Consider the following 25302-nt stretch of genomic DNA (forward strand, 5'->3'; position numbering starts at 1 on the left):
GCTAAATGGTATAAAATTTTGGCATAACACAATTTCTGTACAATTTTACCGAATGTACGCCCTAAATTTATCAACTGGAGGGATTTTTTCGTATGATAATACATAGTTAATGTTGTGCTTGTAATTATGCAAACATGATGGGTCTTTTGTAATTTGACCTTAATGAGGGGTGATAGTAATTTGGCCTAGATAAAATGACAGGATTGCTATTAACTAGTAAAGTGAAAAAGAAGAGAGAAACATTGTAAAAATAGCAATATTATTTTCCTGGTGTGGTTGTCATGCATTCCCACCTATTGTAAAATGGGAATGCTTTTGAGTACATTGTGGTTCAAGATTATTTTTGGTTTAATTCTATTTCTAATTATGTTTATAATTTGATTACTGCAATTCTGATTTGACTGCAGTTTTAGGAATTGATTTCCCGAATTATGTTTCACTGATCTTGTATCCTTGTACTGAATTTATTCTTGGTCAGTATTGATGCAATACCTGAAATATAATATTGTTTTCTTTCCAATTATATCGTAATTCGATTACTGTAACTTGTGCAGAGATGTATAATCTAATTTCAGATGTACAAAGTTCATTAGAATTTCTGAATTTGCTAATTTAGTTTATCTCAATGTGATTCCATGCGTGGATGAATTCTTATTGAAGATTGTTTCAATTTGTAAATCCTTGACAGACTTTCTTGCTTTATTCCCCTTTTATACTCCCATCACAAAGAAATAAAAAAAAACAAAAAAAAAATTAATAATCACTCACATTCACATTCACATTCACATTCACATTGACAGTTGTTTGGTGATGGCAGTGGTTGTTATAGGTAAGCAAGTTCTAGAGAAAGGGTGGTTAGCGGCAAGGTCAACTGAAGTCAATCGTAGTGGTGTTGATCTCACCACGACTCACGCTCCTTCTCGTGATCACTCCCCATGGATCGAAGCTGTCGTACCTGGAACGTACGTAATTTCCTCTTCTCTTTGATTCTCATTCTCATCAAACTAGGTTTACTTGCAGGATTTGTTTCCCTCTATCAATCTACGTTGAAATAAATAAATAATATATATATATATATTATATATATATATATATATATATATATATATATATATATATATATATATATATATATGTGTGTGTGTGTGTGTGTGTGTGTGTGTGTGAAATCTTGTGTTTGGAATTTAGATTCCATGTATGTATCTATATATCTATCTACTTTCAGTCTTCGTCGATTATAGATTGTGGTTTGTTATTTAAAGTCTATTGTTCTATTGTAATTTGCTAACAAGTTGTTTAATATTGATATTCTAAGTGTCCGCAGATGTGTTCATTCACATTGAATTTGGATTTGTCCAATTAGGACTTGTCCTGAATTAGATGAAATTAATGTGTACTACGTAGTCTGAATCTTGTTAGTTTGATTGGAATGAGCTTACAAGATTTCTGCTTTGTATAATTAAATGCCACTAGTGTACTTGCTTCGTTAGTCCACGAAGTAATCTGACATTTTGTACTTGTGAATAATTTCTTTTGTGTTTAGACTGAATTAATTCGGAACTTGACCCCCAAAATTGTTGGATGATTCTTAATGTCAGTGTGTTGGCAACCCTTTTGAAGAACAAGCTTATATCAGATCCCTTTTATGGGTTAGAAAACGAGTCGATTATAGATATTGCTGATTCTGGGAGGCAATACTACACTTTCTGGTTTTTCATTGAATTTGAATGCAAGCTGGTAAGTGGTCCATTAATTAATAATGTTTTGTTTTACATGCTTACATTGTTCAATGGTTGTAGAAATACATACAATTTATGTGTATTGCAAGTTCTGGTCAACTGCAATATAATGTTTGGTTAAACTTTATTATTTTATTCTCCAGTTATTTTGATACTTGAAAGCACACATAAATTTATTAAATCCGACCCTGCTTGTCTGTTTTCTGATGATTATGCTGATTTCAGTCAGCCAATCAGCATGTGGATCTAAATTTCCGCGGTATAAATTATTGGGCTGAAGTTTATCTAAATGGGAATAAAGAGGTTCTACCAAAGGGGATGTTTCGAAGACATTCAATTGATATAACTAAGATCTTAAATCCGAATGGGAAAAATATGCTTGCTATTCTGGTCCATCCTCCCGATCACCCTGGAAGAATTCCTACACAAGATGGTCAAGGGGTGCGTCATGAGGTATGCCTAAACATGCAATTTAAAATATGCTTGTTCGAAATATATGAAATATTGTATCTTCAGAAATCCATCAAGATTCAAAAATATATTATTTTGGTATGTCAATGCTCTAGATAAGGAAGGATGTTGCAGCACAATATGTTGACGGTTGGGATTGGATGACTCCTATAAGGTAATCTTTAATTTTTGTTCTTTATGCAATAATCTAATTTACACCCTATTTTCAACCAACTTCAGAGTTAAGAGGTTATTATATATTCATCTAATGACTATCGCACATTAGAATTAATATTCGTTTTTCAATGTTCTCAGGGATAGGAACACTGGTATCTGGGACGAGGTTTCTCTTTATGTTACTGGGGTAATTAACTAGTCCATTTAATCTTTCAACATATTAAAAACAAAAAAACAATTATATGGTTTGTATCACATTTAATATTTGATGCAGCCAGTGAAGATAGTAGATCCTCACTTAGTGTCGACATTCTTTGACAATTACAATAGAGTTTACCTCCATACCACTATGGAGTTGGTTAACAGAAGCAACATGGTTGTTGAATGTTCTCTACATTTCCAAGTTGGAACTGAACTCGAAGGAAATATATTCCATGTAGAGCACGTCCATACTCAGAATCTTTCCATTCCCGCTGCTTCCCGAATTCAATACACTTTACCTGAGGTATGTAATTTTCTTATTTTCTTTCCGACCCTTTCTAAGCAATATATCATATACGATACTTCCTTTGTGGTCATGATTCTGAAATAACAATAAATAGCTCAGATTTTTGTGAATGGTTTAATTATTTTTGTACAGCTGTTCTTCTATAAACCGAATTTATGGTGGCCAAATGGCATGGGAAAGCAATCCCTTTACAACGTAGAAATAACAGTTGATGTGAAAGGTTACGGAGAGTCTGATTCATGGCATCAGCATTTTGGGTTCCGTAAGATTGAGAGTCATATAGATAGTGTCACTGGTGGAAGGTACTACTAACATTTCCTCGTCAATTCAAAGTACCATCTAATGCATGTTATGTTAAAACAAAATTTTGACTTTTAAGATCTTTGCAGGCTATTTAAGGTCAATGGCCAGCCTATATTTATTCGTGGGGGTAATTGGATATCATCCGATGGTTTACTAAGACTTTCGAAGAAACGCTATAAAACAGATATCAAGTTTCATGCCGACATGAATTTGAACATGATCCGTTGTTGGGGTGGTGGACTTGCTGAAAGGCCCGAGTTTTATCACTACTGTGACATTTACGGTCTACTGGTTAGCTCCCTATCTATTTATGCCTAGCTCCATGTGTGTTTGTTTGTGTGTGTGTGTGTGACAGAAAGAATTAATAAATTAATTTTGTAGGTTTGGCAAGAATTTTGGATAAGTGGAGACTACGATGAAAAAGGAATCCCACTACCAAACCAAGTTGGTCCATTGGACCATGACCTATTTATGGTATGTGTGAGGGACACAGTGAAGTTGCTAAGAAATCATCCCAGTCTTGCTCTCTGGGTTGGAGGTAACAACCAACCACCACCCAATGATATCAATACAGCTATCAAAAACGAATTAAAACTGCATCCCTATTTCGAAAGTTGTAATAATGAGTATAAATATTCCAAAGATTTAAAAGATCCAATTAGTGAATATCTTGACGGCACACGTATTTATGTCCAAGCATCTACATGGGATGGATTTGGTAATGGGAAGGGAGATTTAGCTAAAGGTCCGTATGAAATTCAAAATCCGGAGGATTTTTTCAAGGATGATTTTTACAAGTATGGTTTCAATCCCGAGGTTGGTTCTGTAGGAATGCCTGTGGCGGATACTGTTAGAGCCACAATCCCAAAACAGGGATGGAATATTCCTCTGTTCAAAGAATTATCCAACGGTTATGTACATGAAGTGCCGAATCCAATATGGAACTATCACAAGTACATTCCGCATTCTAAACCCGGATCGGTTCATAGTCAGATTCTGTTGTATGGAACACCAAAGGATCTTGATGACTTCTGTCTTAAGGTATATTCTGCGATTCTTCATTATTGTCTGCTTTCAAATTTTGTTTTGTCGACTAACTATATATATATATATTATTTTTCAGGCACAATTGGTTAATTATACCCAATACAGAGCACTATTGGAAGGTTGGAGTTCACACATGTGGAGAAAGTATACAGGTGTTTTAATTTGGAAAACACAAAACCCGTGGATGGGTTTTAGGGGCCAGCTATATGATCATCTTCATGAGCAAACTGCAGGTTTCTATGGCTGTCGTTGTGCTGCTGAACCAATTCACGTGCAGTTAAATTTGGCAACCTATTTTGTTGAGGTAAAGAAAACAGTATTCTTTTCTTTATTCTGAAATGTTATCCCATCTGCTACATTACTGCCAAATTCAGAATAGCTGAGTTAGGTTCTATTGTGTCTCTTCGTTCATTTAAGGTTCCGCATTCAATATTTTACGACTACCAAAGCCCATAACCGTTAAAGCATAGTTCATTTGCTTCTGTTGACATAGTTAAAAACTTTTTTTACTCTGAATAACGTAGGATTTTTTAACGTTATAGGTTACACAAGTTAATCTTCATCTAATCCGTACATTTCTATAATTGAACATATTCCTACTTATACAATCTGCTTTATTATGCAATGGAAAATTTTACGAGGTGTCTTTATTTTCTCATTGATAAGTTAATTTATCTGAAATGATTTCTTTTTACTGCGTAGGTTGTCAACACAACATCGGAAGAATTATCCGACGTAGGCATAGAAGTATCGGTTTGGGATCTGGAAGGAGCATGTCCATACAAACAAGTCTTTGATAGGCTGAATATACCATCCAAACAAACACTAGCTATTTCCGAGATGAAGTATCCCAAGTCCGAAAACCCTAAACCCGTATATTTTCTTCTTCTCAAACTCTATAAAATGTCGGATAGCAAGATATTATCAAGAAACTTTTATTGGCTGCATCTGCCTGGAGGTGATTACAAGCTCCTTGAACAATACAAAAGGAATAAGATTTCTCTCAAAATAAGTTCCCTAACTTCGATAAGAGGGTCCATCTATGAGATCCGTATGCAGATAGAGAACACTTCGAAGAAGCCAGAATCAACAAGTACACTGCAAAATAGCAATTTGCTCGGAAAAAAGCCGAGTATGTTTTACAAGATACTGGAGAATATTTCTGGGAAAAAATCCATTGACAAGGGAGTGACTGAAATAAATGGATCTAGTGCTGGAGTTGCTTTCTTCCTTCATTTCTCTGTCCATGCTTGTAAGGAAGATGAGAGAGAAGGTGAAGACAGTCGCATTTTGCCTGTTCATTATTCGGACAACTATTTCTCATTAGTACCGGGTGAAGTAATGACAGTGAGTCTCACGTTTGAGGTTCCGAAAGGTATTACTCCTCGTGTTATGCTTCGAGGTTGGAACTATCAAGATGGGCATATGCTTCTGTAGCTTTATCTATAACTTGATACTCTGTTATTTGTCTTGATTCATTGCATGCAAATGTATAATCCAGATTAGTGACATATTTCGGTAGGGCAATTGTACTCAATATCATCACATGTCATGCCCTAATAAAATATTACTTCTAAATAAAATAAATAATATTTTTTTAATAATAATAGAGAGTAGGTGACATAAACTTAAGTTCCTACTTATACTTTTATGATCTCAAAGTGAATTTATACTACAGTTTTGAATTAGAAATTCTATGCAATAGCAGATTAACATTATTTATGTATATTGGTTTGATATTTAATATTTTGAATTAGTTTTTATACACGAATATAAAAAAATATTTTGGTATATTAAATTTTGTATACCAAAAAACTGTTAGGGCATTGGTACATGATTATGGTAGAAACATTTTTATAGAGCAGTCCTTACCAAAGCTACCCTTAGTATTACATATAATAAAATCGAAGCATTTGAATCTGATTAGAGGATTGATGAACAATGGTTCCATATTGGGTAGATTTTTAAGTCAAATGAAGTATTTAAAACATTACTTCACATATAAAAGTTTGTAATTTGAAATTCACAATCTCAAATTGATTCATCCAAATTAATTTATCCAAATTAATTTGTTAAATTTGTTATTATAAATTTAAGATGGTAGGTTACACCTACCTTCCCTAGGTTAGGTAAATTACACTTTGACCTCCCTAGGTTTGAAAAATTATTTATATTTCTATCTAGATTTGGTTCCAGTCAATAATTTACCCCATCAACCCATTGACTAATCTAAAACCGATCATGTTAGGGAAAAACATTTATTGTGATTCTTTTTTTTCCTTATCTTATTTTTCAATTTTTAAATTTTTTTATTTTTTTTCTATAATAAAAGGAGAATCGTTGATGGTTCCTCAATTGCTCTCCAGATGACCCGAACCCATGACCAAATAAGTCCTCGGGGCAAGCAAAGTTGGCAATCGGGTCATGTGAGCCTATACTCAACCTCAAATACCCTCGGGCTTTATGATTAGAAGTTCAAACTCACATATTATTGGCCTTTGTAGTTGTACGCTCAAACTCGATTCATATAATATTTTGGGTTTCAGGTTTAAATCGAGCTCTAATAGAACTTATAACACTACTTTTTTGTAATAATTTCGTGTATATATTCTATATAGTACAAATATTCGTAAATTTGCTTAAAAACGAGTTCTTTTGTTAAATTTTTATTTCCTAATCATTTGCAAATAAGAGAGATATTTTAAATAATTCAAATCAATTAAAGAGGTAATATTTTTCTTAAAAAACTTTTGAATTCGTTAAATTACTCTTAAAATAACCTTGAAACAACTACAATGAATGAATGTAAATTCAAATTTTCATTTATCACCAAAGTGATTCCGTCAATTAGTGTTAATTGTATAAAATAAATATATCACCTTATATAAATTTCTTATTCGATCGGACATTATTCGAGTTGAGCTATAATAACCTTAAACCCGGCTCATAGTCTTTTTGGGTTTGACAAAATGACTCGAACTCGGCACGATTCACAGTTAGATAGGTTTGGCTCAAGTGAAATCTTGCCGACCAATCGTGCTTCCGGTTGGCCCAACTTAATTGCTAGTCTTACCAACAAGCTACCTTGTTTTGTCCACTTTAACCTTTAAACTAATATTTTTAAATTTGTATTGTTATTTTTACTATTTTAGATTTTATTTAAATCAAAAGTAAGGTTTTTAATATATTTTTCGCTCGAAATAGACAATCTCTAACCAACTAAATGAAATTCAATCGTTCGTGCAACGAGAAATTATGATTATGAAAAACATGTTATAGAATAAACTTAACATATATGATAACAAATATTGATATGCATAATTGGTAGCCAAGCCTATCGTGTTCCCTACCACCACATCTATCGTGAATACACAATTTTTTTCATGTATCCATACTACGAAAATACCTTCCTAACCTCGTCCTTGAATTCGAACATATAGACTTATCTCCAAACCTATCATTTATCGAAGAACCCGCCCAAATTCTAGACTGAAAGGTTAAGAAACTCCGAAATAAAAAATTTCGCCTTATCAAAATTCTTTGGAAAAATCATTCTCCGGATGAGGCAACGTCGGAATTTGAGGATGAGACTGAGAGTCGGTGCCCGGACATAATAAAAAGGAACAAATTTCGGGGACGAAATTTCTTCCGCGGGGGGGGGGGGGGGGGGGGGGGAGATTGTAACACCCCGCGTCTCCGATAATTTAATTTTCTATTAATTAGCATATATTTAGTTAATGTGATTTTATCCCTTATGTGCGTTTATTAGTTTAAAGATTTTATTTATGTGATAACCGGCGAAACTTCATATAGAATGCATTAGTCCAAAATAAATTTGGACGAATTTAAATTAATTATAATAGTTAATTATTATACCTAGAGATTAATTATATTCTTTTATTTTCCTAGAACTCATTTATTAGGAGAATTTTAAATTACATATTTGCGTAATTGAAAATCAATTTTTTTTTATGAATAAAATTATTCGTAAGAAAAATCGAAAAATTTCTCCATATTACTCCCTCAATTTTCAGCCACCATGGTACTACACAAGCCAAAAATTTTCCTTGAGTACAACCTTTCTCAAGGTGAGGATGGTAATATGTGGGCACTTTTCTCTCTGATTTTAAAAGAAAAATTATGCGTAACTATCTATTTGTAGAAGGTGATTTTTAAAACGAGCATTCCACGCTCATTATTTTCTAAAAGTCTTCCGCTAGCTAGCATATTCTAAATTATTAAATAAGTGTAAATAGAAAAGGGGTGTCACACATACGTTGTATCAGAGTAATGTTCCCCGAAAACTTCCATATGAACTTAAAAGTCTCCGAGATTCTCGAACTACGACATCGACTAAACACTCGGGCAGATATCTATTTATATATATATGCTTATGTGCAAAAATTTATTTGACTAACGTGAAATGTTTATGGGTGATAGTTGATCGCCTAACCAAATCCGCAAACTTTCTACCGGTCAAGACTATCTTTAGTCTCGAAAAGCTAGCCGAACTTTACATCCAAGAAATTGTCCTACTCCACGGGATTCCTACGTCAATCATTTCTGATCGATACCCCCGATTCACTTCAAAATTTTTGAAAAGCTTGCACGAAGCAATGGGGACCCGTCCAACCTTTATTACGGCATACCATTCCCAAACTGACGGTCAATCCAAGAGGACGATCAAAACTCTCGAAGATATGCTTCGAGCATGCATAATGGATTTTGGTGACATTTGGGAAAGCCGGCTACCGCTCATCGAATTCTCGTACAATAATAGCTACAAATCGTCAATCCAAATGGCGCCATACGAAGCATTGTACGGAAGAAAATTCAGATCTCCAATCCATTGGGACGAAGTCGGCGAATGGAAATTATTGGGCCACGGACTAGTCCGACACACCGTCGACATAATAAGCATCCGGGAGAAAATGAAGTCGGCCCAAGATCGCCAAAAAAAAAAGCAAATAAAAAGAGACGAGACTTAGAATTCAATGTTGGCGACCACGTATTTCTAAAAGTCGCTCCACTCAAAGGAATTATGCGATTCGGGAAACGAGGAAAGCTAAGCCCTCGATATATTGGACCTTTCAAAATTCTCAACCGAATCGGTAGCCAAGCCTATCGTCTTGCCCTACCACAACATCTATCCCAAATACACAATGTCTTTCACGTACCCATGCTCCGAAAATACGCCTTCCTAACACCAACCACGTCCTTGAATTCGAACCTATAGACTTATCTCCAAACCTATCATTTATCGAAGAAACCGCCCAAAATTCTAGACCGAAAAGTTAAGAAACTCCGAAATAAAAAAAATCTGGCTTATCGAAATTCCTTGGAAAATTTAAACCCCACATCTTCGATAATTTAATTTTTCATTAATTAGCATATATTTAGTTAACATGATTTTATCTGCGTTTATTAGATTAAGATTTTATTTATGTGAAACTTCATATATAATCCATTAGTCCATAATAATTTTGGAAGAATTTAATTGATCATATTAGTCAATTATTATATCTAGAGGCTAATCATATTCATTTATTTTGCTAGAACTCATTTATTAGGAGAATTTGAAAATCACATATTTGCTTGATTGAAAATCATTTTTTTTTTGTTGAATAAAACTATTTATATTATCCTTTAAAATTATATTATTCTCTCTGAATTTAATTTTAAGGATAGTTAAATGAAATTGCAAAGAAGTCCCTTTAGATACTTTCTATGCTTGCCTAAATTAAAAGAAGGCCACTCCCCCATTCTTAATCATTAAGCTTGTAAGATCCCCACAAATCCATAAATAGAACACAAACCTTCATGTGTTTACTCATCTTCTCTACACACATCCTAAAGATCAAAGATCAAAATCTCTTTCTCTTCTTCTCCCATTTTCGAAATTAATAGTGTAGGAAAGACCCAAAATCTCTCTTTCAAGACTTAAATTATTGGCCAACGAAGTAAGTCTTCTTCCTCTTTTTTCTTTTCTTCATTTTCAAATATTTCAAGAAGCTAAGCTTCTTCTTCCTCTCTCTCTCTCTCTAAAATATCTTTTCTTTCCCTTGTAGAAAGTAAAGAATACCTTTCCAAATTTTCTAAGAAGAACAAGGTGAGAATTTTTGAATTGTTGCTACAAGTGCTTCAACACCAATAGTACTTTTACTCTCTTTAATTCTCGTTGATGTTCTTGTAATGACCGAAAATTGAAAGAGGAAGAAAATGAAATTTTTTGTTGAAAGTATAGTTAGATCATCCATGTATGTAATAATCTAAGCTTTAAATGAATTAATCTTGAAAAACTAAGAATCAAATGATGATTTAATTGTTATGTATGTATATACTAGACCTACGTGATCTTAAGGAAACTTCGATCCATGGTTTTCGTAAACCTACGTGGTCAGAGAAAGTACTTGGTCCATGGGTTATTTATAATCTCCCTGCTATATATGTGTATATATCAACCTACGTGGCTGTAAGTGTACTCCCTTCGGGTCGGGGAAGTTTACGATCCATGGTTTACGATCTATGAGTAATAAGATAATATATGAGGCTAAAAAACCAAGAAAAAGATTAATAAAAGTGGAATTTCATGTGATTAAAGATTGTTGAGAAATATTTAAATTGCTAATAAGAGTAGCTTTTTGATGATGCATGTAGAAAGAGCAAGAACAAGTATTAAAAACTCTAATCCTTATCTTGCATGTGAAGATCTAGAAAGAAAATGAAATAAATTGAAATTCGGTGCTACTTTGAAGCAGAACTTCCAGTCTCTTGAGAAAGAGGGCTTAAACTTTAATTAATGAAACTTGGAGGTAGTAACTATAAATAACCGAATGTTTTGAGCTACTTTTGTTATATATGTAAACTATGTTATCTATGCTCTTTGCTTGAATTGTTATGTCTCTTACTTGATTTTTTTTTTTTTAATGACTAAACTATGTGCCTTTGCGAAATATGTGCAAATATATGTACCAATATACTTATGTGTAAGCTAACTTTGAATATGTGAAATTAAGAGTATACACTACTTTGTCCACAAAGTTTGCACGTACACCTTCAGCCCACAGTAAAAAAATCCTTACGAAATTTTTTATATAATCCATGTGTGCTAGCTAATCTATGCTACGGTGCAAACCAAAAAGGCCTAAATGGAAGGGGGGAAAATGATAGGATGTGCGGCATGCCTATAATTTTCGGGCACATTACAAATAAGCCCATCATGGGATACTTATTCATAAAGGGTCCAAACAAAAAAATATTTTACAAAAAAGTCCAGACATTATTCAAAGATGTGTAAACGATAAAAATCACCCCCCCCCCCCCCCCCCCCCCCCCCCCCCCCCCCCTCCTCCACCCCCATTTTAATATGCTCTAGTTTCATCATTTAATCCAATTTAACCTCAATTTGACCCTAGATTTTTCAAATTATTCAATTTTGACCCAAAACTCAATTTTGAGTACAATTTCACCCGTTGCCGCCATTGACCACTAGTCTCCGGCATTGACCTTTTGTTTTCTCCTGCTTTTTCCGCCGGTTTCCGGCGTCGACTTTCTCGAATGTTTTTTTTTTCTTTCTGCCGCCTCCGACCGCCGCGGTCAACGAGACAGCGGCGTTGACTTTTTTTTTAAACAATAATATTGTTGTGATTGACCGTCATATTAACTATATTACTGTTTAACACAGTAATATTAAATATACTACAATTTAACACAGTAATAATGGTATACACTCTCTTGCACAGTAATATTAACACAACAAAAATTACTATTATTGTGTAATATAGTAATGTTAATTTGTTGACCGTTCAATAAAGGCAAACACAATAAAAAGCTAAAAGAATTAATATTGATGTGGTTGACTGTAATATTATTGTGTTAATAGTAATATCATAGTAGCCAGTAATATTATTATGTTAATCGTCAACAAATCAAACAAAACAAAAAGAATATATATATATATATATATATATATATATATATATATATATATATATATATATATATATTTATTTATTTATTTATTTATTTATTTAAAAAGTCAACACCGAAAACCCCGGCTGCGGAAAAAGCATAAAGGGAAAAAAAATAAGACAACGCCGGAAACCGGTTGCAAAAAAAAAAAAAATCAGAAAAAAAAATTTAAAAAAAGAAAAAGCCAAAATTGTATTTTTGTGGTAAAAATTCATTACATTGAAGTTAAATTGGAGTTACAATTATGAATTGGGTTTAAAGGATTAGGGGTAATTTTGCCATATACATTAACTTTGTCTTTATTTATAATACAGAATGATGAACTTATTGGCGAAAGAGATAACCATGAACCTAGAATAATAGAGATATTGGTTGGTCAGAAACTTATTCGTAAGAGGTGTATCCAAGCCCATTTTTTCTTTGTTCAAACACACATAAAATAGTTCTTTAGTTCAAGCCCATAAATTTATCTAATTTTCTTATATCAAGGCCGAAGAGGACGAATGTGCCATCATCCAAAAATACTACCAAAATAAAAAAACAGACCCTATATTCCTATTTTTAATTTGTTCAAGTTGTTCAACCAAGGAAAAAAAAACAAAAAACAAAAAACAAAATAAAAATATCCGACCCGCCGCCGCTGCACAACTGCACCCGCACGAACGCCGTCGCACCACCGCCGCGACGCCACCGACCAGGGAGATCGCCACCGCACCGGCGCCGACATACAACCCACCCACTTGGACACCACCACCACTCTACCACCACAAAACACCACTTTTTTATACTAAACTTTTTGTTGGTAAATTCGAAAACATTAATCGAGCATTGATTTCTTGAAAAAGAGCATTGATTGCTTGATAAATATGCGTGGTAAACATTAATCGATGCTTATTTTTTGTTGGGTTGCAATGGTTTGGTCGATTTATGATTAAATTTTGAAATTGAAATAGGAGTTGGGAAAATGGCGTGTACGCGACAATTTTTTTTTATAAGTCGACATATTCAGATCGATTTGTTTTTTTGGAAAAATCGGCACTATAATACCGATTTTGTTTGTAAAATCGGCACGTGTATACCGATTATTTTTTAAAACATCGGACTGTGAATACAGATTTTTGGTATCGACGATTTTTAAAAAAAAAAAGAAAAACGACACACAAGCTAAAATAAACGGTTAACACATATATTATTACGTTTTCCACCCTCATAAACCACCATCTCCTTGTTTTCCGACTCTATTGTGAATGTTTGGTGATTATTTGATTGCTTTGGTGTTTAGGGTTCGATTTGTGAAGAAGAAGAAGAAAAAGAATGAGATTTTTAAATGTGAAATAATGGGTGTGTGTAGGTTTATTTTATTTGGACTTACACAAGGGAATTTTTTTTATTTTTTTAGTTTTATATTTTTGTGTTAATTTGGTCTTGAATTTCATTAAGGATAAATTAATATTTTTACGATCGTGGTCTTATACAAAGAAATTTGTGTGCTTGAATATATCGGCCGCCTTTGTAAACACACCATAATTTTATACTAGTAGCAAACATGTGCTCTTTCTTTTACCATGGTTTGGCCGGTCCACCAAAACCCAAGCGAAATCATTTATTATCCAAAAAAAAAAAAGAAAAACAAGAAATGAAATCAGCACTATGAAGTGTATGAACAATGAAATCAGTGTCATCACCGTTGTTTTTATCATTGAACGCAGTTAAGAAGAAGAGATGTGGCAATTTCCCAACCAGCACCAGCACCAGCACCACCCAATTTAAATTTATTTATGCTTGTAAATTGAGGCCTCCTCCTTCAATCTCATCTTCTTCTTGGTCTTGTTCATTTAGAGTGAATTGCAGCAGCAATAGTTATGATGGCGGCGGGGATAATTCTAATTATAATTCGAATTCGGATTCAGATGAACCCCTCACCCCTTCTTCGGCGTATGCTGTGCTGGGACTTGACCCTCAACAATGCTCATATGCACAACTCAAATCTGCTTTTCGAACCAAAGTATTAATCGATCTCTCTTTTCTTCCACACTTACTTTTGGATTATTTTTTATAGTTATATTATATTATATATGTTGGGGTTTGTTTGGTTTGCAATTGCAGGTGAAGCAGTTACACCCAGATGTAGCCAGAGGTGGTTACAACAATTCGGATTTCATGATTCGTCGTGTCATTCAAGCCTATCAGGTAAAATTGTTATACACTAGTTTGGGATTATCAGCTTTTATTTCTTTATTTAATTTTTATCATCTCAAACAGCTTTTGTCCAACTACACCAAATCAGAAATTATTGAGAGGTACTACCTCAACACTACACTTCTAATTTACTTACTGCTTTAAAGATTCTTTTTTTAATGATTCTCCTTGTTTACAGCTTCATTTCGACATGACTATTTTACACAGCAGTTGCATTAGTTTAATGTGTGCTTGTTAATGAATCCAAAGTGTTTCGATCCTCTGGAGTGTAGTCTAAGGTTGTTTGTTATCAATCAATTGTGCTTGCCAACCCTTACAATCAAGTTCAATGATATAATCTTTTATTTGTGATGATATAATATTTGTTCTATAAAAAACATCAACAATAATCATGTTTGCTTGATACACATGGTGGCAGTGACTATATATTATGAATTATGATGATACAATGCAATGTATGAGTAAAAGAAATTAACACGGTCATAGTCTAATTACGAGTTTGGGAATGGTAAGTCAAAACTTGTTTGTTCGCTGGCACTCTGTAAAAGGAAGGAACACACTAGAAATTGTGTATTCTATTAATTCCTTGTGTTTTCATCTGTGTGTGTCCCTAAAATTATATACCAAGTTGTTAACAGTTTTTAAGACTTAAGAATTTTCTTCCCACGTATTTTTGGGAATAAATATCATCTGTAGTTTCTATCCAGAGTCATTTGATTTCCACACGAATATAGGGAATCTTATTTTTACTTCTCACGAATTATTCACACAAATTTTGGTAAAGGTTCTGTGATAATATATGTAATTCTAAGCAGCAATTCAGCTATGATTTCTTCAGTGTCTTTCCTTCCTCATGTTTGGATCAGTTTCCCTAAAGTTAAAGAAGGTTATGTTTGGATGAATGTTTGGATCCACTTGTGAACTAATATATCAAACACTTAGTCGGATCAATTGAATTTTTTAAACATGATTTAGTATTACTTAACAGTAGCAAACGAAGTTTAAGTTCACCTGCATGCATCTCTTATACATTAGATTTTGTTTAATACACATCTGACATGATATATATCATTAGTAGTGGCTTGCTTTAGTTCAATTTCTCTAATATTTGTCCTCCATCGGATACAGTGGTTTGATTTTTGTCGAGTAAAATTCTTAACCAAAGAAAGCTTTTCTATCATTGCAATTTTATTCGTTATTTGATTTCATTATCTGTTAATGTTTATGGTAAATGTTATTATGGTGTACGTTATTATATTAATCCACTTAATGTTACACATGTGTAGAGAATGTATGGATCCATTTGACGAACCTGAATGTGAGGCAGCTGATGTCTTTGTCAATCAGGTTCTTTGCATTGGCAAAGGTACCAACTCTTTCATTGAATTACTGAACTTTTAAATGCTTGCAAAAGAATAATTAAAAATAGGGTAAATTACACCCACACCCCTGAGGTATGCTTAAATAAATTTACGGTCCCTATGGTATCGATAATTACACTCACCCCCTGAAACGTAGTTAGAAACTCTAACGGGATAATGCATTGGATACATTATTCCGATAGGATTCTAATGGACTATTACTTTTAGCTAGTGGTGGAGATAACATAGAATTATGGGGTGACATGGCTCCCCCAATATTTATTAAATCACCCATAACTCTTTGTTGTCTCCACCACTTCCTGAAACCAATAGTCCCTTAGAACTCTATCGTAATAACTTATCCAATGCATTATCCCATTAGAGTTTATAACTACGTTTCAAGGGGGTGAATGTAATTATCGATACCACGGAGACCTTAGAGTTATTTAAGCATACCTCAGGGGTGTGGGTGTAATTTACCCTTAAAAATATTGAAGGAACCAATTTAGGTTAAATGATCGATCAATTGATGTTCGGTATTCATATGCTGCATCTCCAACGTCCAATATCTCTTTTTACTCTAACATATTAATGAATGTACTATTATTTTTGGCATGACATTGAAATACAATCTATTATACTCGTTACTGATTTAGTTATCATGTACAAGTAAATGGTAGAATAATTTCTATGGATGCTATTTCTGTTGTATTCATTCTATAAAATGGAAACGTCAATAAATTCCAACTGCGTTACGTAATGAAATGAGTAGAGAAAAACTAAACCATTACTTTATTATTTGAAAAAATAGTTCGGCGCTTAGTATTTCAGATGCAAGAAGAATTAATTGTATAGATGTTTCATTTTGAATGCACACGACTTTCTTGGTAAATTCCAAGTTGCAAATTGCCAATGAATTAATGATGATCCTCACTTTCAATTTCTTATCAATTTTCAGAATTAATTTAGGAAGATTGACTAGTTATTTTATTGACATACATTTCATATATGTGGATAGGTTGTCCGTATTCATGTGTAAATATGGCACCACATGCTTTCAAGTTATCTTCAGTAACAGGGACTGCGGAAGCAACTTGCCAAGGTTGATTTTGTCCCCCTTATTAATTGCGATGAAGTGCCGATAATTATAATTTAATTAAATCATTATCCATTTTTATTGCATAGGGCATGGTGAAGACTATAAAGTTGAGGTTGCAGTTGGTCAGTGTCCAAGAACTTGTATTCATTATGTTACCCCCTCACAACGAATTATTCTTGAGGAGCTTCTTCAAAGGTATGTATAATTCTCTTTCTCTCCCTCACATGTTTCCTTTATTATCTTCTTGTTCCCTTTTTATCGGGCTATCTTTTGCAGCATAATCGGCATGCCATACGACACATCAGCCGAGGCGGAGTTGCTATATTCTTTGATTGTAAAAGCCAAGTATGAGAATAATCGATATCAACGTCCTAAGAGTAATTCTAATTAGGTCTCAATCAAGCATGTTCATTGGTTCTAATTCCGAAAATCACGCGGGGATTCTGTCTGATCTGTGTGTACAGCAGATACCTCAATTTGTCTGATTACATGCTTGTATATAACTTGCACTCTTTAATCCAATTTTTTTGCTCAGACATATTGCAACGGTAAAAAATATAGGAAGTAGACGTGGAAACAACGAAATTCAATTGATAAAGAACAGAATTACGATTACAGAACCACCTGGGAAACTCAAACGCTGAAAAAGCTTCGAAAGTTAAGTTCCAAACGCACCCAGAGACTCAACGAAGAAGAAGAACGCAACAGAAATCAGCTATCTTCTCACAATAAATCTTTCGTTATTTATATTAGAAGCTAGAAATAGAAAAATGCTAAATGGTAGATGCGACTTCAATTGATTCTATGAAAATAATAATGGTCTTCTGCCTGGCAATTATATGTAGTTTTGCACATACCAAATGCCCTCTTCTAAAATTGTCCTTGTTTTCAAGAACAAAAAGTTGGCGACGCTTGAAATCATTGCACTCCTTTCATGTGGAATTTTCTTCTGTAACGTTAAGCCAATTTGATCAATAATTGAGTAGCAACCCTGTTGTTGATTTTGACTCCTGAAATCAATAATAGCTTGAGCTTACGTTTTAAGTAAAATGTGCCCGTGTGGAGTAAGTGAAGTTAATGCAAATTAATTAATGCAAAAAGGACATAAGTTTTACTTTTCCTATCTTCTGGTTTTCTTATGAACAAAGAAAAAAAATACCATTTTTTATTTAAGGGCGCTGCCCCGAAACCCCAAAAATTTATGCCCATCTATAACAATATACTAAACTCGTCACTCTTAAAACAGTCGTTGCTGTCATTAATTTCTTGACATTTTTTTTTATTTATATTTTTATGTGTATTCGGCCCCTCGATGATGAAATTTTGGCTTCGCCACTGGACACATGTAACGTGCACCTGTCTAGTATATAGAGAGTGAACGAAAAAGAACAAAATTCAATTGCTAAAGAACAAGATTAAAATTACACAACCACCTGGGAAACTCTAACAGTGAAAGATATTTGAAAGTTAAGTTCCAAACACACTAGAGACTCAACGAACAAGAAGAATAACCTAACACAAATCAACTATATTCTCACAACGGATATTTCTTTATTTATATCAAAAGCTAGAAATAAACACTAAAGTAATACAAAAGCGCAACAACGTTTTCGAACTCAAATGCTTTTATTGATTAATTAAACACATAAAATGCTAAATGGTAGATGCAACTTTAATCGGTACTTAGTAATTTAGACCTATGGAAATAAAAAGGGTCTTCTGGTTGGCATCTGCTTCTCCTCTTTCCATATTTGACTACATGGAGTTTTGCTCACAACACATATGATAGAAGCATCACTTAGCGAACCCTTTTGTTATGGTGACATTAATTTGTATAATCCACTTGTAAAAGAGTTTTAGAAACTAATACAAGTTGTAAAAATTAGGACTAATTAACCACACATTACATAGAAAATGTCAATCTTCAGTCTTTAACGAACTATTTGTTCGACATTTTCAGAAGTACGATTTTGGGTAAGTTGTAGATAATATTCTTCAGTGGGGACTGAACCATAAGTCTAAATGTGGTTTGGGGATTTTTTTTTTTTCCGAATTAACGGTATGATTTTGGCGAGGACAAAGGGTAAATCTCATAGACATGCAATGCCAACTTGTTCTGTATTTTATGTGACTATGATGAGCTGATAAATAGATAGATACAGAAGAATAAAGGAATTTACATGGTAGTAAACAATACAGATAGGTGTGTCTGATTGATATTCGTGCATGATTTTTAAACGGAAAAAAACAAAAGAATTATCTGGAAATGACTTTCATGAAACGATTAAACGAGGAGAAGATGCCTGCCGCTTGATCAAACAAAGACGTTCCCTTCTCCGGATCATCTTGCCCACCAAATATCATCTGCCAAGAAAAAAGAAATTTAAAATGACGTCAAATCTCAACCGCAATATTCCGTGCACAGCATTTGAATTAGAGGTTTCATATATTGTGAAATGGCGAAAGATGAGTTAAAGTAACCTCGAGTTCTTCTGTATCAGGGCGTCGTATCATTTCCTTGGCAAGCAAATACCTATTCAGCCTCTCCTTATCATCGTAAAATACTTTCCACAATCTGTCACATTCCACAAATATTATCATATTCACTTACCCCCCGTTTGGTTGGCAAGATAAGATTAGCCAAGATATGATTAAATAATCTAATGAGACCCAATTATTTTATTGGAACTTGAAACGTCCAACAAAAAAACTCATTAGAAGGCAAGATAAGCCATGAATATATAATTTTGGCGGGTCGACCCGGCAATTTATTGAGGATACCAAACATCAAATTAAGTCCAACTATTTAGTTAATCATGGCTTATCTTGGCAACCAAACGGCGCCGTAGAGTCTTACATAAAATAATTATTATCAAATAATTAAATAAGTACTTACCCTGGGTAACACCTAAAAACAGCACCGGTTGGAAGAGGCTTCATCGAGTATACAACCGTAAATTTGCTGCACACAAATAATTTATGATAACACACTTTAAACAAGTTATCTTACGTTAAAAAAGATTATGAGTCTAACATACAAGCATCACATTATATCATAAACACAAATATATGTATTGAAACAATCAGAAAGAAGGTAATAAAGTACCTTAAAAAATCACGTCTTAACTGGCGAACGTTGATACCAACTCCAACATCCGCACTAATAAGCCGCGGGTTCCACATGATAAGAGGTCTAGGCTAACATAATTACGTAAAACAAACTTATTTCAATGAATGGTCTTAGCTCACTATAATTCTGCTAGCATGCACAAAAGTTGTTAAATAGAATGAATGTTTTGACAGATTCGAATGCTTTTGAATATTAGAGTAACTATTGCATGTAGAATTGCTAGGACTAAATTATTTGGACTTTGACTTTGAGTAAGTTTAACTTTTAAAAAATCCAAAAGTCTTACAATTATAACTTTTAGGAAAATCGGTAGTATGTAGTAGAATTATTCGAAGATGATTAGAACGAAGCAGTTGAGTGCTGATAGAAGAAAATAACTAATAGAGGAGATGGAAACTCAAGTCAACATAAAGAGTCCAGGTATTTATCTGAATGATTTATTTTAAATTTGACTGCATAAAACTAGTTTCCTTGATAAAATCTAATATCCAATAGTCTTAATAACTTTTACCAAAATAGAAAGAAGGATATTTGCCGAAGGTTGGATGAGATCATAACTCGAAACATAAAAGTGATGTATGGGTGTTAAATGAATTTCGGATAGTACGAGTTTTCAATGGCTAGAAAGAAAAAGCATCTCTGCTCGCACTCATTCAATACAAAACATACGCATTGTCACAATTCTTATTGTTAAAAGAATACAATCAAAAAGTGAAACCAGGGGTCGTGATGGAGCAACGTGTCTTAGCATGTCTATCATCTCTTAGGAGTTTATTTAGAAAAAAACCGCTCAGACAGTAAGTGAAGGTTATCTGTGATATTCAATTATATTTTTCGACTTGCCGCCTTGATAAACCCCCCACTCAAGAAAGAAGAAAAAAAAAACCATCCTTTCACGAAAGTGTACGTTAATGATATGCAAAAATCGAGATGAAAAATGAGGATGAATGAGTAGTACCGGGTCGTCTAAGAGCTCAGATGCAATTTTTTGAACAAATTTCAACATCTGATAATCAGGAACCACCATCACAATAATCTCGTCTTCACTAGTCACAGGCTTTCGATCACCTAGACTGGATAAATATGATCGGCTAATATCACAATATCGTAATAAACCTAAACGTATTTCAAAAAGTAGAAGAGAAATACTTCTACATATTGTACTGTATAATTTGACATGTACCACTGCCATCATCTCTTTCTACATATAAACAGACTGATGACCCGACTGAACACGTGAATATTTCATAAGGTGAAAATGCATTCAGAATTAACAACTTTTTGTTGCAACATCTTCTTCAGAGAAAAAATACATTTACATGTGATGTAAATACTAGAAAGTCATGGTATACTACAGAATCTGTTGAATTCCATCGAAGGTATAACAAAGCCCATTTCAAAAATAATAAATAAAGGAGGATGGCACCCTATATTTCCAATATAGAAGCAGTGCAGCATAAATTTGACATTTTTTTACATTTAACCATGTTAACTAAAAACATATTATTTTGAAATTAACACCGAATCAGATGACTAAATTGCATATAAAGATGTATTAAAGTGTATCTGCAATTAAACAAAAAATACAGAAAGTACCAATACCAATACTGTTATCAATCTCTTTTACGGCTAATAATGAGTAAGTAGTTGCAAATAAAATTGATTCAAGAACTAAATGGATATTCATAGTTAAATTGTAATTGCTACTCATGATTTAACAATTGAGTTAAACAAGGAACAAGAACCAACTTGATAGTTTGCTTGGAAGGTATGTTAAACAACCTAAGACTACTACTGTATCTCCCCCAATAATAAGAACCATTATGAAAAATTTACCTGGAGAAACCAAATGCAGCATCTTTCCACTGATACTTTAATAGTGCAGCAGCACCAGCATCCGGAAATACGGCTTTAACTCTCTGTAACGAAAAAACTTTCACATTTCAATGTTTGTGAAATTATCTCAAGAAATAAGTTGATGCAAGCAAGGAAGTAATAAAAGATGCACTGTTTGACTATATAAAATTGCTTAAGCAAACAAACCTGGCCTCCTGTTTGTTGAATAAGAGTGTCCAAAAAGATCTTAGAAAGCTCCCAAAGCTCAGCTTGTGCCCCTTCATCGTCAAGAAACTGCAACTGTGGAATTAATAGCTCCACCTAAAACCCAATAAAAATAAATTAAACAATCCCTAATTACTGGTTAGTGTAATTACAATTACAAAACCATTATTCCTTATAATAAATATATAATATACATACTATGGCTCTCATTCCTCCAGAAGAAACAAACTCTGCAGTTGCTTGGCCTGATTGACGAACAGCACCCTCCAAATCAGAAGGCAAGCAGCTGAAACACCATTTTTTTAATTATTTATTTATATCAACTAGTAAATAAATATTGGATTGAATTCGCAGCACCTGTCGCCCTCTTCAATTTCTTCAACTTGTTCATCAAGTTGTTGATCATTGTCATCTTCATTTTCTTCAAGGTTTTCGAATTTGTCGAACTTTGCATATATTCTACTCGACTTGGAAATTCGATTGAACCTAGAAGAACAACAAGTGTGGGAGGAGGGATGAAGAAATAGGGAAGGGGTGGAGGGTAGTTTGGGAATTGAAGCGGTCATGTAACAACTACTACTCATGCTTGAATAAGCAGCCATCTCCATCCGCATTCTTCTGCAACACCAAGGATAGAATTAGAGACTTTAGAGGCACCACCTTACCCGCCAATCATCCTTGTCCACCTATTTACTCCAATTTATTACTTTTTCTCCTCAATTTTACCTGGGCTTGCTATTATCAGTGCGGTTTTTACCCACCCGCAGTGCAAAATAATTCTTTTTTTTTTCTTTTCCAAATATTATCCAACCATCTCAAACACTCTCAATCTTTAATTTTTGAAATTCTTCAAATCCAATAATTTTTCGACCAATATCAGTTTGAGCACAAGTATCATCAACATGGATGACAACGGCTTCGATTTTGAGGTGAAAATACACGTTTTTTGTTCATTTCCAACATTTTTAGACATTTCGTGTTATTTCACACGAAATCTATTCTTCCATTTTGTGTAATACTATACGAAATATGTCTTAAAATCGTTTTGCTGTTTGTTTCGTAGGTTTTGGTACGAAATGTTACATTTAATTACGTTTTATGATAATTTCGTAGTAAAACCTACGAAATTAAAGCTCTTATTTCGTATGTTTTTACACGAAATTGTAGCTTACATGTCGTGTTGTTTCATACGAAATTCCTTAAATATTGTCTTTTAATTTCAAATATTTATGCAGGAACTAAGAGAACAATCTCACAGTCATAGTCACTTCTTTGAACGTGGTATTGTGTGTGATAGTAGAGAAGCGTTAATTATGTGGGCAAAAGATACAGCAATTAGTCATAATCATCGAATGAGTAATCATTGTAAAACAGTTTTAACATGTGCAAGATATCAATCTGGACGACACGTACTATTGAGGAAATGTTCTTGTCCATTCAGGTTAATTGGCAAAAAATCAACGGAGGATGGATTATGGCGATTGAGTGTGAGTAATGGTAATCATAACCATCTGCCGTGTATTTGAAAGTTTAACTTATGTTTAAATTTGTATTTTTTTTTTAATTTTGCATTTTAATGTTTAATTTATGTTTTGGAATATTTAAATTTGTAGTGTTGTGTTTTGCATTTTTATGTTTAACCTATGTTTTTGGAATGATTGAATTTGTAAGGTTGTTTGTAAGGGTGTTTGTAAGATTGTTTTGGAATGTTTAAATGTGTACTTTAATTGCTTCATTTGTACGTAGTTTCTAAATTCAAATCATAAAACTAGTAAATTAAAATACAAAACAAACTAGTAAATTAAATAGTTCGTAATAATAATAAACAAAATTAGTAAAATAATTAGTTCCTAATAATAATAAAAACAAATTATTAAATTAAATAGTTCCTAACAATAATAAAAATGCATAGTCCTAATAATAATAAAAAAAAAAAACTTTAAAATTAAATAGTTCATAAAAATACATAACTAGCAAAAAAAACTATAAATTACCGCCTCGCTCTACTCGGCGGCTGCACCTCATGATCGTTGTCATGATCGATGCCAATATATCGGGCGGCGGGCTCCATGATATCTCCAAGGTCGGCACGTAGATCGGCAAACTGCTGCATCTAGTCCTGTCCAGTGGTCCTGGTGATCGGGTACAATGCACGTACTATCTGGTAATAAGCCGCCTCACATTCTCTCGATGCATTTGAGTCGGGCCTACGTCGGGGTTGGTGATCTTCGGATGAGTCCGATCGGTGTACCAATTCATGTAGTGCTCGTCGACTTCCCCCCGTTGTCGTGCCGTCTTGTATACGTTGGCACGAATGGAATGAGCCTGGACCATGTCCCACATACCACCTGGAAATGGGTAGTTGACTTTGTACGATGCACCTCCTTTGGGACCGCGTAAACATGGCTCCATCGATGGAATCAAGCCGCGCGGAATATCCTGAACCCACCCGAACTGTCGGATGCAACGATCAGACATATACGGCTCTACGACCCACATATACTGGATCGTGCCATGATGCAACGTACGATGGATATTCTCGTGTATGTCCTGACCATAAGGTAGCCACTCGACCTAAACAGAAAAAAAATATAAATACATAAATCAAAAAATTCATATTTAAAAAAACTACAATTACATAAAATCGAAAAATTCCATATTTAAAAAAATAAATATAAACACATAAATCGAAAAATTCATATTTAAAAAAAATATAAACACATAAATCGAAAAATTCATATTCAAAAAAAATATAAAAAACTTATATCATCCGCCGTGCATATTGTCGAGTAAACATCGAATATGCTCGAGTGTGCCCGCTTTTGGCGACGCGTTCCACCTCTTGCATCGAGGCTGAAACTCGCGGTACCGCTCGCTCTCCTCTGGCGGCTGGAATCTCGGGAAATACTCGTATATCCAGCACTGCAATATTTTATTTAAATATATTTAGTGAAATTAACAATAGAGAATAGATAAATTTAAAAACATTATGAAAAAAATAAGTACAAAAAATATATTAAAATTTACCTGAAGAAGGGTGGTGCAACCCGCCAAGCTCCTCGACTGTGCTCGAATGCATATACCCAGCTCCCTATATAGATTGGCCAAACAGACCGAACCCCACGAATACGTGCCGACCTGATCAAGTACTGAATCCTCGAGCACGTGCATATACCACGGCTTCACCCGATCACATGTCTTGTCGGGGAATAAAATCAATCCGAGGAGAAACACCAAATATATCTGAACTCGGCGTC

At 33.9% G+C, this 25302-nt stretch overlaps 3 protein-coding genes across 3 annotated transcripts; 2 read left to right on the top strand and 1 right to left on the bottom strand.

Annotated features, from left to right (window-relative positions):
- Positions 1–184: 184 nt before the first annotated feature.
- On the top strand, positions 185–5721 carry LOC105976346 (mannosylglycoprotein endo-beta-mannosidase). The gene is made up of 11 exons (XM_013001614.2): positions 185–962; positions 1599–1737; positions 1965–2192; positions 2306–2364; positions 2505–2553; positions 2641–2871; positions 3007–3176; positions 3264–3468; positions 3559–4218; positions 4301–4528; positions 4927–5721. The coding sequence occupies exons 1-11, from the start codon at positions 811–813 to the stop codon at positions 5659–5661; spliced, it is 2856 nt and encodes a 951-aa protein (XP_012857068.2). The 5' UTR covers positions 185–810; the 3' UTR covers positions 5662–5721.
- A 7978-nt stretch (positions 5722–13699) lies between these two features.
- Positions 13700–17388, top strand: LOC105976386 (Chaperone DnaJ-domain superfamily protein). Its single transcript, XM_013001664.2, has 7 exons — positions 13700–14200; positions 14302–14385; positions 14458–14495; positions 15681–15760; positions 16774–16857; positions 16941–17049; positions 17131–17388. The coding sequence occupies exons 1-7, from the start codon at positions 13862–13864 to the stop codon at positions 17243–17245; spliced, it is 849 nt and encodes a 282-aa protein (XP_012857118.2). The 5' UTR covers positions 13700–13861; the 3' UTR covers positions 17246–17388.
- Positions 17389–18919: 1531 nt separating this feature from the next.
- Positions 18920–22747, bottom strand: LOC105976383 (DUF1995 domain protein, putative (DUF1995)). The gene is made up of 9 exons (XM_013001661.2): positions 22403–22747; positions 22244–22331; positions 22028–22141; positions 21821–21903; positions 20943–21057; positions 19961–20052; positions 19751–19816; positions 19336–19429; positions 18920–19218 (listed from the first exon to the last, which is right to left on the bottom strand). Exons 1-9 carry the CDS (start codon positions 22657–22659, stop codon positions 19111–19113), a joined length of 1017 nt encoding a protein of 338 aa, XP_012857115.2. The 5' UTR covers positions 22660–22747; the 3' UTR covers positions 18920–19110.
- Between the last annotated feature and the right edge of the window lie 2555 nt (positions 22748–25302).

Source organism: Erythranthe guttata, chromosome 2 (genome assembly GCF_056151865.1).
Source record: "Erythranthe guttata isolate IM_541 chromosome 2, IM_541, whole genome shotgun sequence".
In the NCBI taxonomy this organism is placed as follows: Eukaryota; Viridiplantae; Streptophyta; class Magnoliopsida; order Lamiales; family Phrymaceae; genus Erythranthe; species Erythranthe guttata.

Excerpts from the sequence above, each read along its gene's own strand:
- LOC105976386 (XM_013001664.2), top strand. The coding sequence starts at position 13,862 with ATGAAATCAGTGTCATCACCGTTGTTTTTATCATTGAACGCAGTTAAG. Across the intron at positions 16,858-16,940 it reads TGCGGAAGCAACTTGCCAAG|GGCATGGTGAAGACTATAAA; the intron begins GTTGATTTTGTC and ends TTTATTGCATAG. Across the intron at positions 17,050-17,130 it reads CTTGAGGAGCTTCTTCAAAG|CATAATCGGCATGCCATACG; the intron begins GTATGTATAATT and ends TATCTTTTGCAG.
- LOC105976383 (XM_013001661.2), bottom strand. The coding sequence starts at position 22,659 with ATGCGGATGGAGATGGCTGCTTATTCAAGCATGAGTAGTAGTTGTTAC. Across the intron at positions 21,904-22,027 it reads TTCAACAAACAGGAGGCCAG|AGAGTTAAAGCCGTATTTCC; the intron begins GTTTGTTTGCTT and ends TTTTCGTTACAG. Across the intron at positions 21,058-21,820 it reads GCTGCATTTGGTTTCTCCAG|TCTAGGTGATCGAAAGCCTG; the intron begins GTAAATTTTTCA and ends ATATTTATCCAG.
- LOC105976346 (XM_013001614.2), top strand. The coding sequence starts at position 811 with ATGGCAGTGGTTGTTATAGGTAAGCAAGTTCTAGAGAAAGGGTGGTTA. Across the intron at positions 2,554-2,640 it reads TTTCTCTTTATGTTACTGGG|CCAGTGAAGATAGTAGATCC; the intron begins GTAATTAACTAG and ends TATTTGATGCAG. Across the intron at positions 3,469-3,558 it reads GTGACATTTACGGTCTACTG|GTTTGGCAAGAATTTTGGAT; the intron begins GTTAGCTCCCTA and ends TTAATTTTGTAG.